General features: G+C 37.4%; 1 protein-coding gene across 2 annotated transcripts in view; it reads right to left on the bottom strand.

The window, feature by feature from the left end:
• Positions 1 to 6,481: 6,481 nt before the first annotated feature.
• The window catches only part of dip2cb (disco-interacting protein 2 homolog Cb), a 56,949-nt gene continuing 50,694 nt past the window's right edge, over positions 6,482 to 12,736 (bottom strand). For both annotated transcript variants that reach the window (XM_046876596.1, XM_046876595.1), the window contains 2 exons: positions 8,465 to 8,588; positions 6,482 to 8,213 (listed from right to left, as the gene is read on the bottom strand). In XM_046876596.1, the coding sequence (XP_046732552.1) occupies positions 7,961 to 8,213; positions 8,465 to 8,588 (377 nt within the window). In that variant the 3' untranslated portion in view covers positions 6,482 to 7,960. The remainder of the gene's footprint in view (positions 8,214 to 8,464; positions 8,589 to 12,736) is intronic.

Raw genomic sequence — 12,736 nt, 5'->3', positions numbered from 1 at the left:
CGAACACTGATTGGAAGGCTGTTCCATAACTGTGGGGCTTTATAAGAGAAAGATCTGCCCCCTGCTGTAGTCTTCATTATTTGAGGAACCAACAGATAGCCAGCACCTTTTGATCTAAGTAGGCGTGGAGGATCATACTGGTACAGAAGTTCACTCAGATACTGCGGTGCGAGACCATTGAGTGCTTTATCGTCAGTAGTAATATTTTATAGTCAATGCGAGATTTGATTGGGAGCCAGTGTAGACTGATTAAAACAGGGGTGATGTGGTCATATTTCCTAGATCTAGTGAGGACCCTTGCTGCTGCATTCTGGATTAACTGAAGCTTATTGATGCACTTACTCGCACACCCAGACAGTAAAGCGTTACAGTAGTCTAATCTAGAAGTAACAAAAGCATGAACCAGTTTTTCTGCATCCTGTAACGACATCATATTTCTAATCTTAGCAATATTTCTAAGGTGAAAGAAGGCGATTCTGGTGATATTATTCACGTGAGACTCAAAGGAAAGACTCGGGTCAATAATCACACCAAGGTCTTTGACAGCCGTACATGCTGAAACAGAAACACCATCCAGAGATGCTACGTAATCGGAAAGTTTACTTCTAGCTGCATGTGGTCCTAGTAAAAGTACTTCCGTCTTATCTGAGTTGAGCAGAAGAAAGTTATTAAGCAAATCAATCTTCATGAGTTGCACCTCTGAGCTATTTCACAGAACTGGTTGATCATTGGTTAGTCTAGAGTTGCACATGTTTCTTTTTGTTAACGAAGGTGAAGAATCACCTGAGAGCAATTTGTCAATTCTGGACATATTTCTTAGCAAACATGTACTCACAATTTGTAGAACTCTGTACAGACATACAATTCTGAGAACGTGTTCACTCATTTTGATAGTACAGACTTCCAACCTGAGAAAAAGACTAATTGGTTTGGTGGTTGTGACATTTCAGCTGAGAACCAGGACAAGTTATTTTGCACAGCAGGACAAAAGCAACAAGAATTGTCAAAAGCAGCTGACAGATGTACAGAACTATTTGCATGTTGTCCAAAAGCAATTGCAAATTGATGAAAACAACAAGACATTGCTGATATGATGTGAAGAACTGACAACAGGTTCTGACGGTGGGACGAGTAGTTTTGAGAAATGCAGTTCTGTTGTGAGAAATGACTGAAAGCAGTTGAGAAAAACTGTAAAAGGAAAACATCAAAAGTATTTTTTGAAAATTTTGGAAAAAAATAACAACAGTCTGCAACACCCTCTATAGGGCAGGGGTGAAGGTTTCACAATCCAGTGTTTAAAAAAGAGAGCAAAAATCTAAAGGCCATAGCACAACCTTGTCAGTCATTATTCTTTATCAATGATGATACAGGACCGTTTTGTAATTTACAAAATAAATGCATCATAATTATTAGGAAGAAACTTTATCATACAGCAAGACACTGAACCGAAACACACTGCCATCTCAATAGAACATTAAGAAAGAAAAGGTGCACAGTGAAATTCTTTCTTCACATATGCCAGTGATGGTAGAAATTTGGAGTCAGAGTGCAGGCTCAGCAATGTTACATCACCCCTGCAGCACAGAAGGTTGAGGGCCTTGCTCAAGGGCCCTAAGAGTGGTAGCTTGGCAATACCAGGGCCGATCAGTAACCCAGAGCCTTAACCACCAAGCAACCCAATACGGAAATCTGATATATAACAGTATATATATTTCTCTCTCTCTCTCTCTCTCTCTCTCTCTCTCTCTCTCTCTCTCTCTCTCTCTCTATATATATATATATATATATATATATATATATATATATATATATATATATATATACACACACACACACACACACACACTGCTGTGGCAACTATTCCCTCAACAGTGGCTTCTCACATATAGCAAACAATCAGTCTGTATGAATGCTAGTCTACCACACTCATGACCACAATTCGAAGCAGGATGTAATGAAGCAAGGTAGAGATGGTATCAGGAGGATAAAGTGGCCTGGAAAACACATAAAAAAAAAAAAAAAATCAACGCACTCTTCTGTAAAAGCATTTTCAAAGTAACGTGATATAACACATTTTGGTGGACTATCACAGTCTCTAGTGCCAAAGAATCCTCATTATAATACTAAGTCTGTTCAGGTCATATGCAATATCTGCTCTTGACTTTAATAGCTGAGCCTCATAATGTGATTTTGATCTAATAGACTTAAATTCTGATTACATTTATTCAGAAAGTTAGTGGCAAACCTCTTCTTCTTCTTTCGGCTACTCCCTTAGGGGTCGTTACAACAGATCATTCATCTCCGAAAGTTATTGCCAAACTGCAGTTCACTGAAACACATCCTAGACAAATTGTATGTAATTCATTATCAAAAGATGAGATTAGCTGAGTTGTTTGGGGTTTATGTCTTTATGTCTACCATTATGACTATTATGACCATTATGACTACCATAATTCCCTCCACTCTTCAGGGAAGATTTTTGGAGCGTGCTTATGGATATTTGTGTTTATCAGCCATAGAATGTTACAAAAATCAGGTACTGATGTAGGTGAGGAAACCTGGTGTGCAGTCAGCGTTCAAATTCATCCCAAAGGTGTTCAGTAGAGATGAGATCAGAGCTCTATAGCAGGCCACTCAAGATCTTCCTCTCCAAAGCATGTAAACCAGATCTTTAAAGAGCTCACTTTGTGCAAAGGGGCATTGCCATGCTGGAACAGGTTTGGGTTTTCAAGTTCAAGTGAATGCAAAATTGAATTATAGCTCATCTAAAGATGTCCTGTACAATTGAGTGCCTCCAGCTTTGTGGTAACAGTTTGGAAAAGAAGCACATATAGCAGGAAAGGTCAGGTGACCCAATACTTTTGGAAGTATAGTGTAAATGATCTAAGATCTCTAAAAAAATAAATACATGAAATATAGTTTACCTGTTACTGAGAAAATGTGTAACAGGCAGCAGTGATAACTGCTTTGCCTTTTCAGCCACCACAGATGATTTCCTTTGCTGATCTTTATTGTTTTTGTAGAATTCCACCGTAATGTTTTCTGCACCTTAAATGCTTCCTTTCCTGCATTGTATTGGCGTCTGATAGCATCCAAGTGTCTCCAAAAAATCCTGACTCGATCAACCTGACTTTTTCAACCTTCTAGCTGAATTGGTGTTAAAGAGAATGTGTGAAACTAACAAAGCCCTAACAAAGTAGTTAAAATCTAAATCCAGCACTTCTTGTTCCAACCGTGTTCAAAAACTATATCAGATTGCCTTCTTTATCATTTAGCTTCCTTTCCATACTTCTCAGATTGTATTATTGTTTCACATTTTATTTTCTTATATTCTTACCAGTCATTTGGAGACTCCATTTTTGTCTTCAGTTGAAAATCTTCCAGAATGACATTACCCCTGTGCAAAGCCAGCTCCATGAAGATCCTGAGTGGCCTGCTATAGAGCTCTGTTGAAAACCTTTTGGATGAATTGGAATGCTGACTGCACCCCAGACCTCCTCACTCTACATCAGTACCTGACTTTACTAACACCCTTGTGGTTGAAGCACAAATCTCTATAACCTCACACCAAAATTTGATGGAAAACCTTACCAAGAGCAAATGGTGACTAAATGTGAAATAGGATGTTAAAAAAGCCCACGCCAATCTTATGGTCAGGTGTCCAACCATCTAGAGACGTGCCAGCGCCATTTGGATTTCACTTCATGTGGAGTTTTGACATTAGACCTCTTTGAGTGTTTAAAGGCTCTGGCATGGAGAAGCTGGTGTTGGATCTTTGATGATCGCAAATGTTGAACTATTTTATGAGTTGCTCAGTAGCTCCTGGTTCCATAATCTCAAATGACTGTAGAAGACTGTAGAAAGCACATTACACACAATCTTACATTCCAGTGCTCATGTTAGTACTCACTCTCCAGTGTTCTGTATTGTTTAAAGACTATAATCACACTCTTGATATCCTTCAAATGAGGATGGGTTCCACTTTTGAGTCTGGTTCCTCTCATGGTTTCTTCCTCATAACATCTAAAGGAGTTTTTCCTTGCCACAGTCACCATGGCTGCTCATCAGGGATAAATACACACCATTTACCTAAATTCTGTAAAGCTGCTGAGACAATGTTTGTGAAAAGCGCTTTTGAAATAGACTTGACTTGACTTGTTCATATGGTATATTTTAAGCTAGGATAGAAAATTGACAGCGAAATGCTTGATCAGTTGAAATGTTTATAAATACGAGTGTCACGTATCGCCAGTCTTGCTTTTATTACTCCAAATGCCCTAAATTCTAAATGTCTTTTTGTCACTTAAACTAAAAACCTTTTTAAAACTTTTACTTTGGATTCCAACCTGATCAAAGACCTTCTTAAATCTGCACCCGAGCCTTCAGAATTCTTAAATAGCCAGGCCTGAGTGTAGCCTATAGCACTACTAGGACTATACGGTCATTCCTAGTTGAACAAGATTAGGTTGGGTTTTCACATCTGGTTCCTCTCAAGGTTTTATCCTAATATCACAGTCGTCTCTGGCTAGCTTATTAAAAAATAAACTAATAGGGACTCATTTATGAAGGTAGAATGTATTCTTAATCTTTCTGTTAAGGTGCTTTGGGATAGTGTCCACTCTTATAAGCCTTTTAGAAATTTCATTTTAACAACAGTGAGTACATCTCCAGCTCCTCAGTGGTGTCTTAACGCTCAATTCTTGCGTCTCCCCCTTTATTATCTCCATACTTCCTGTAGCCACAAGTGTAATGTTGTGACCACCTGTCTAATATTGTGTTGGTCCCCCATTTGCTGGCAAAACAATCCTGACCCATCGAGCACTAACAGCATTAACTTATTCAGCAATTTCAGCTACAGGAGCTCGTCTGTTGGACTGGACCACACAAAACAAGCCTGTTGCTGGTTCACCACTGTTCCTTCATTGGATCACTTTTGATAGATACTGACCACTGCAGACTGGATCACCCCACAAGAGCTGCAGTTTTGGAGATGCTCTGACCCAGTAGTCTAGTCACACAATTAGTCCCTTATCGAACTTGCTCAAATCATTACGCTTGCCCATTTTTCCTTCTTCTAACACATCAACTAACATGCTGCTTAATATATCCCACCCACTAACTGCTGCCATGATGAAGAAATAATCAGTTATTCACTTCCCCACTCAATGTTATGCCTGATCAGTGTATAGGTTCTTTAATCTAAAGCACGATTTTCTGAGCAGCCGATAGGATTTACATTTTACTGAAAGCTGTATTCTGTATATACCGTAACTTCCGGACTATAAGCCACACCCACTGAATTTTACAAAAAATTTTATTTTTAACATAAATAAGTCGTGTCTACACTAATGTACTTTACACAGGCTTTAACGAAAGACACGTTACACACGGTTTAACGGGTGAAATATGTTGCGCTTCCTTTAGGAGCATAGCGGTATTTTGGGTATAGCATGCCAGAAGCGAGCTCTCCCTTCACTCTGACTCAACGCGTTACAACGGCTTGTATCTAAACAGTAGCCGACCAAGAAAGTCATTATTCACTGTCTTCCTCCTTTTTTTTACAACTATTCTTCTCGAGAGTTTACCTTTTGGCATCGTCGTGCGTTTAAAAATCACCCAAAGGAAGTTTTTTCTCCCGATGCCGTGCAGCTCAGAACACAGGTGAGGTGCGTTTTTTCGTTTCCGTTCGGAAATTTCACTGGTCTAATGTTCTGGGATCAGTTTTTGGCTTGAAGTTTGTGAAACCGGGAAAAACCCAGGAAAAATACACAAATTAGCCGCTTCGTTGTTTAAGCCGCGGGGTTCAAAACGTGGGAAAAAAGTAGCGGCGTATAGTCCAAAAAATACGGTATATGACGAATAAAAAATCTTGAATAAAAATTGTGAAACAAAGTGGTGATTCCTACATGAATTTTTAATTCCACATTGACTTTTCTATACTTATGCTTTAGTAAATGCAAATTTCCTATATTTAAAGATTTGATTTAAAATTCAATGTGATGTAGTTGTGGACAAAATCGGATCATATCAGGGTTTTCGATCTGTACATCTAAAAAAAAAAAAATACAAGCAGGGATTTGTCTACACTCATCTCAATGTGTTTTGTGATTGGTTTAGAGAGTGTATATTTTCAAATTAGTTTATCGGTGTACAGTATATCAGCATTAAAGCCATCCAGAATTCTTTTTGAAGTATGAACACAATCTTCTCATTTTTAATATAAAAGAATGAGTCTAAATCAGCTCTCAGTAATACAGTGCCATCCTCCTTACCTTCTACATTATAATCTCAAAATCATTCTGTACCAATGTTTTATTAGATTCGGTTAAATTTGTTCCAACAGTAACTCAGTTGTTCAGACGAACAAGAACGCCTTTTAAATCTGCTACACTAGTGATCGACTTCTATTCTAAAATAAACAGAATGAGACCTCTTTTGAAATGTAACAACATTTAAACAAAGATCTTAAGACAGACAGCACTTTTACTGAATAATAGAAAATATTTTATTGACATTTTAAAAGACATTTTTTTTTTTCGCTTTTACCATTTTGACAGAACCCAAATCTCAGAGCCCTGCAGGAAATTTAAGACACAAGGGGAAAAAAAAAACCATACAAACCAGGATTTACACACACACAGTGATCTCCACCTCTCTGACTCCTTCGTTACTACTTCCCTTTGTTATCTTTTTTGTTTTGTGGAGTCTCTCTCTCCTTTTTCCATCTGAGCTACATACAATAACAGAGAGGAAGCAGTGCTTTATGTCGTCATCTTCATAAACACAAGCTATACATAATATATACATGTATGTATCTGCATGTTGATATTCACACAAAATGGCATGACCAAAAAAAAAAAAGGATAAAATGAAAAAGAAAAAAAAAACCGTATGCTATTGCATAAAATAAAGAGGACAAACGGAACAAGCTGTGCACAAATCACATTTGAAACATATTAAGGAAAATAAGTCGTTTAAAATGTTTTGCTTGATATGTCTTTTGTATAAAACGGCTACTTTTTCATCACCACGTTTTAAAAAAAAAAAAAAAAAAAAAAAAAATTGAACGCCTTTAGATAATGAGGGGTAGGTCAGACTCGACAGTAAATATCTTATAAAATTCCCTGACTTGAAAATATTGCAGGATAAACATAATGAAGCGACACTAGTAAAACCAACGAATTGCACATGAACAAAACACAAAACAGCAAAGAAAATGTACGATACGTCTCCGAGTTCCTTATATACACAGGTGTGTTGGCCCATATATGGGTGAGTGCTTGAATATGTAGGCCATTTGATTATGCATGTAGTTTTGTAAACCTGTCTATTGCATCAGCACACTTTCACTGACTTCTTGTGCCACATAAAAAAAAAATAATAATAATAAAAAAAAGGTGGGATTTGCTCTTGTTGGCTGAAAGTATACATGTTTTGGCTGATAACTATCACATGTAAGGATCCACTTTTGCATGCAACATGTTCTTTCCACTGTGTCCTTCAATGTAGTTGGTGGAAAACTCTATTAATGTTGCATGCAGTGTTTAAAAAAATAATAAATAAAATGACAACAAAAAGATTTCTAGGCAAAAAGTAAAAACCGGTTTGCACAGACTGATGCCCAGTACCAATCCTGTAAACAAATGCCTACTTATTTACTGTGTGTTTGTTCGGGTGCGTGGCTTTAGTTTTTTTTTTACCTTAAAGATGAAGAATTATCTGAATTCTATTAGTGCTTTCAGCTTCCGAAAGTAATTACTTGTGTTTCTACATATCATAAGCCATATCTAAGGTGGTCGAATGCAAATATGTGATGGAGAAAGTGCATCTTTTTGTCAGCGGGTTGCCATATTGTGTGTTTCAGCATTTTCTAGGCTAAGTCTATGCACCCGGCTGCGAGCGTGTGTCCTATGTGTTTGAGTGGAAGCGTTCGAGTATCTTTTCAAGTTTTTCTTCTTTTCTACATGTTGTAGGCGACGTATATGGGGTCGAGCTGGTCGGCGAGGAAGCCGTCTCGCAGGTGCATGCGCTGCTTCTCTCCGCGCGAGTTGATAGGAATGACGCCGGTATCCACGACAACCACCACACCAACGATCAGGTAATGCTCCTCCAGAACTACATTGGTTACCATGGGAACCAGGTCCAGAGCTTCCTGCTCTGAACCGTCTAGCTCGACCACCACAACCAAGAGCTTAGTCCAGGTGAACACGGCACTGAAACACACACAAAAAGATCAAGATCCAAACACACACACACACACACACACACACACACACACACACACACACACACACACACACACACACACACAGACAGACAGACCAAAAACGAGCGAAACCTCTGCAATCATTTCATGTTTAAATGTTCCGAATGTCTGCTTCTTTATTTGCCGACATATAACGTGAGGTGTGAATGCATACGTGTGGATAATAGTGTGTGTGTGTTATTGCACGTGTGTACTCACCATTCTGTAATGCTCTTGTGGGTTCGGATGATAGAAGTCTCAATATCAATGGGGTGGTACTGCATCCCTCTCAGCTCCATCGCCTCGTCCAACGCTCCCACCACATAAAGAGCATCGTGCCTCTCTGTGACAAAAACGCAATTCTATTATATGTACACAAACACACACACTACTTTATGTGCAACACAATGTTGAGGGGTGTGTACAGATATGTGTACTAGTTGATGTGGCGGAATTTGAATATGGAAATCATTATTTGGGTATTCATTATGCTTCTGGTGCTTTTTCAATTACAATAAATAAAAAAAAGCTGCATCCTGAACCAAAAAAGTGAAATACAGTCTGCTGCAGAATTAATGGCACCATGGATAAAGATGGTTTTGGGGGGAAAAAAGACTGGACATATAAACCTTATTTTAAGTAAATTTGTTAAAAAACAAAACAAAACAAAAAACAACAAGTAATTGATAATGGCAGGTATACCGCCATGCCTTTCATTCGAATTTCCTTTCATACACAAAAAGCTAAATAGACATGACAAAATTGTGGCTTGAAAGCAAATGTTGAGGGAAAATTATTTTTCCTAGACATTAATTGTAAATTATTTAGGAAATCAAATTTTTCAAATCTCTAGTGATCTATTTCTCTGGATTCTCCAATACAGTTCTAGTTCAGTACTAACATGACCATGTCAATAACTTGATTGTGGTCATGCAGGCATTATTTTTTGTGTGGACCTGGATGCAAGTTTTGGATTATTGTCCTGCTGGAATATCCAAACATGACTAAGTTGTAGCTTCCTGGACATATTTTACCAAGTGGATTCTAGTAAATGCACTTGTAAGTATGTTTACTGAGGCAATTCAGAGGGTTGATCCAACATGAACACAATAAGCAAATTCATGCAGTTAAGAAAAGGGCTTTGTTAAGGAGTAAAACAAAAGGCACATTGCAACAAAAAACCGATGACCACGTGACCGGCATTTAAAAAAGGGTTTGCATCTACTGGCTGCCAGTTTATGGTCATTAGTACTTCTTGTGTGAAGGACACTGCCTGTCTATAGGTGTATTATAGGAGAAGAATAGAATCGCCTTTATTTGTTACAGCACAGTGAAATTTGTTCTTCACATTCTTGCTCAGAAGCCGGGGTCAGAGCGCAGGGTCAGCCATGATACGGAGCTTCTGGAGCACAGAGTGTTAAGGGCCTTGCACAAGGGCCCAAGAGTGGCAGCTTTGCAATACCGAGGCTTAAACCCCCAATTTTTCCACAGACCATAGTGGGCCATATTTCTGGTATACATGTTATATGGTTTAATTACTACATACAGTATAAATGAAATTGTACCAACTCATAATGCAGAATCAGTGGGTGATAAATTTACCGATACAAGACTTGAGGCTGTAATTGGTGCCAAAGGTGCTTCAACAAAGTATTGAGCAAAGTCTGTGAATACATACAGTGGTGTGAAAAAGTGTTTGCCCCTTCCTGATTTCTTCATTTTTTGCATGTTTGTCACGTTTCAGATCGTCAAACTAATTTAAATCTTAGTGAAAGATAACACAACATGCAATTTTTAAAAGAAGGTTTTTATTATTGAGGGAAACAAAATCCAAAACTACATGGGCCTGTGTGAAAAAAGTGTTTGCCCCCCTGTTAAAACGGTGGTTTATCACCACAATTTAATCCATTTTGAAAGAAGGCTGTAAAATGTGCAAAAAGTGAACCGCTGTGAATACTTTCCAGATGCACTGTAACAACCTACAGATGCGAAAGTCAATAAAATGAAAATGAAATTAACATTACAAAGTTTCTATTTTTTCTATGCGGCCCGGTGCCAAATTATCCATGGCCCATTACCGATCCAAAGCCTGGCGGTTGGGGTCCCTTGATCTAAAAGCACCAAGGGAAGTATATTTTATAAAATTTATAAGCATGTTCTGATTTACAATTATTAATGCAACAATATTACAAAAACAAAAAAATAATTTAAGACAGCATCAGCACTTATTTTCATTCTAATGGGACGAATTTTTGAACTTTGGGATGAATGTGAACGCTGACTGCACCCCAGGTCTCCTCAACTACATCAGTACCTGCCTTTCATAATACCCTTGTGGCTGATGAACACAAATAACCATAAACACACTCCAAAATCTAGTGGAACATCTTCCAAGAAAAGTGGAGGGAATTGTAAGGGCAAATTGGGACTAACTTTTGGATGCAATGCTCAAAAAAAAAAAAAAAAAAAAAAAAAAATCACACTGTACTTTGACCAGGTGACCAAATACTTTTGGCAATATAGTGTGTGTAGAAGTGTCTTAAGTTTCTTTAGTGTTATTCTCTTCTGGTAAGGAAACACATGTTGCCAAGTCTCCATTGAAGTCAATACTGTAAATATACATATAACGAGTGCCAAACGCTGCTCGGGAAAAGTTTGAGATGCTAAAAATAATATATATATATTGATTCACGCTGATGCACACGTTTTCCTCATGCAGAAAACAGGTATAAAGTAAATGCTTAGCGTGACTGTAATGCATTAAAGACAGTGATATAAGAACAGATTCAGCACACATATACAGGCACGCAGAATATAAACTCAAATAATGCATTAAATGTTTTATGCTTTATTAATATGGTGTTCATTCTTATTCTTATTAATAACAATGCTCCTTTCAGACACTCACAAGTCTCATAACTCAAATGTCCAACCTCTTGCCCAGGACGAAATAAAGGGGATGAACCGTAACGGAAAAAACACTCAAACACTGCTAGCGATATAATGTTTACAAATTTGGGCTAGCGTTTCATTTTATCCAAACAGACTCCTAACAAACATCAACTGACAAGATAAAAGCACTATTCTACTAAACATTTCTTTTTTATTTACTTCAAGCATTTTCAAAGACAAGTACTTTCCAGGCCTTGAATCCATGTGCCTTAAATTCAAGTACTTTATAGAAGTGTGGGAACCATGAAAATAACAAATGTACATAATTTTATAGAGATTTTTGCTAATTTTAATGAAGGGTGTCAATCATTTTGAAGAGCATTAATAAAAGTTCACGCTAAGGTCAGGGAATCAAGAGAGGTGAAGGGATCGTAGCTCAGTGGTTAAGGTGCTGGGTTACTGATTGGAAGGTCAGGGGTTCAAGCCCTGGTATTGCCAAGCTGCCACTCTTGGGCCTTTAAACAAGGTCATTAACCCTCTATGCTCCAGGGGTGCTGTATCATGGCTGAACCTGTGCTCTGACCCCGGCTTCTCAACAAGCTGGGATATGCGAAGAGAGAATTTTACTGTGCTGTAATGTACAGTATATGTGATAATATAAAGGCAATGACACAATGTCTGTTGTGAAAAGCGCGATAGAAATAAACTTGAATTCTATTCCTCTAAATGTGTTATTCTGCTCTGTGAGTCAGTTCAAATAAGTTGCTGAGGTTATTTTTAGGTGCCTCAGAGGAAGACAGTATTTGCTCACAGTAGCTTGGAAAAAAAGGGGACAATAATAAACATCTAAATACCTGTTTTCCCTTTTAAATACATGGGGAAGGATTTTTTTTCCATTTAGCACTACAAATAACACACATTAATGACCACCAATAGTCGAAGATTCGATGTTTCGATAGGAGGAGTCTGATTGGACTACCAATCTCAAAGTCAAATCTTTACAGAGGTGTTATGAAATGTGGATCATGCCTCAATGTCTGATTTCACATAGAACTTCCGGTTTTCCCCCAATTAGTTAATATACAGTATATTATGATAATGTTGTAAATAAAAAAGTGAAAAGAAAGCAGCTTTTTTTCTATTTATATATATATATATATATATATATATATATATATATATATATATATATATATATATATATATATAAATTTTTAACATGAATGAATAAACTAACCACCCCTTTTTTTGAAGTTTCACTTTCCCTGACTGACACAGGATCTTCTTGGCACAAGGCATTTGAATATTTAACAATGTGTGGGAGATTCTGTAAAGATATATTTTGTTTCTATTCTGTAATTTAATTTATTGGAGTTTTTTTTAGTTCGTCGATGTAGCGCTGTAATTAGAGCGCGCTCGCACAGGGAGTTGAGATGATTCAAGATATACCTTTATTCGTCCCACTGTGGGGAAATTTCTGTTACAGCAGCAAATAGAAATGTGCAAATATATAAAAACATAATACATAATACAAGTATATACATCAGTGTATAAATAAAAAATAAAAAAATTATAAAAAAGAAAAAGATTAAAAAGTTT

The sequence above is a fragment of the Silurus meridionalis genome, chromosome 20 (assembly GCF_014805685.1).
Source record: "Silurus meridionalis isolate SWU-2019-XX chromosome 20, ASM1480568v1, whole genome shotgun sequence".
Classification (NCBI taxonomy): Eukaryota; Metazoa; Chordata; class Actinopteri; order Siluriformes; family Siluridae; genus Silurus; species Silurus meridionalis.
The sequence above is the reverse complement of the archived record's forward strand: the minus strand, read 5'-3'. Positions and strand labels throughout refer to the sequence as shown.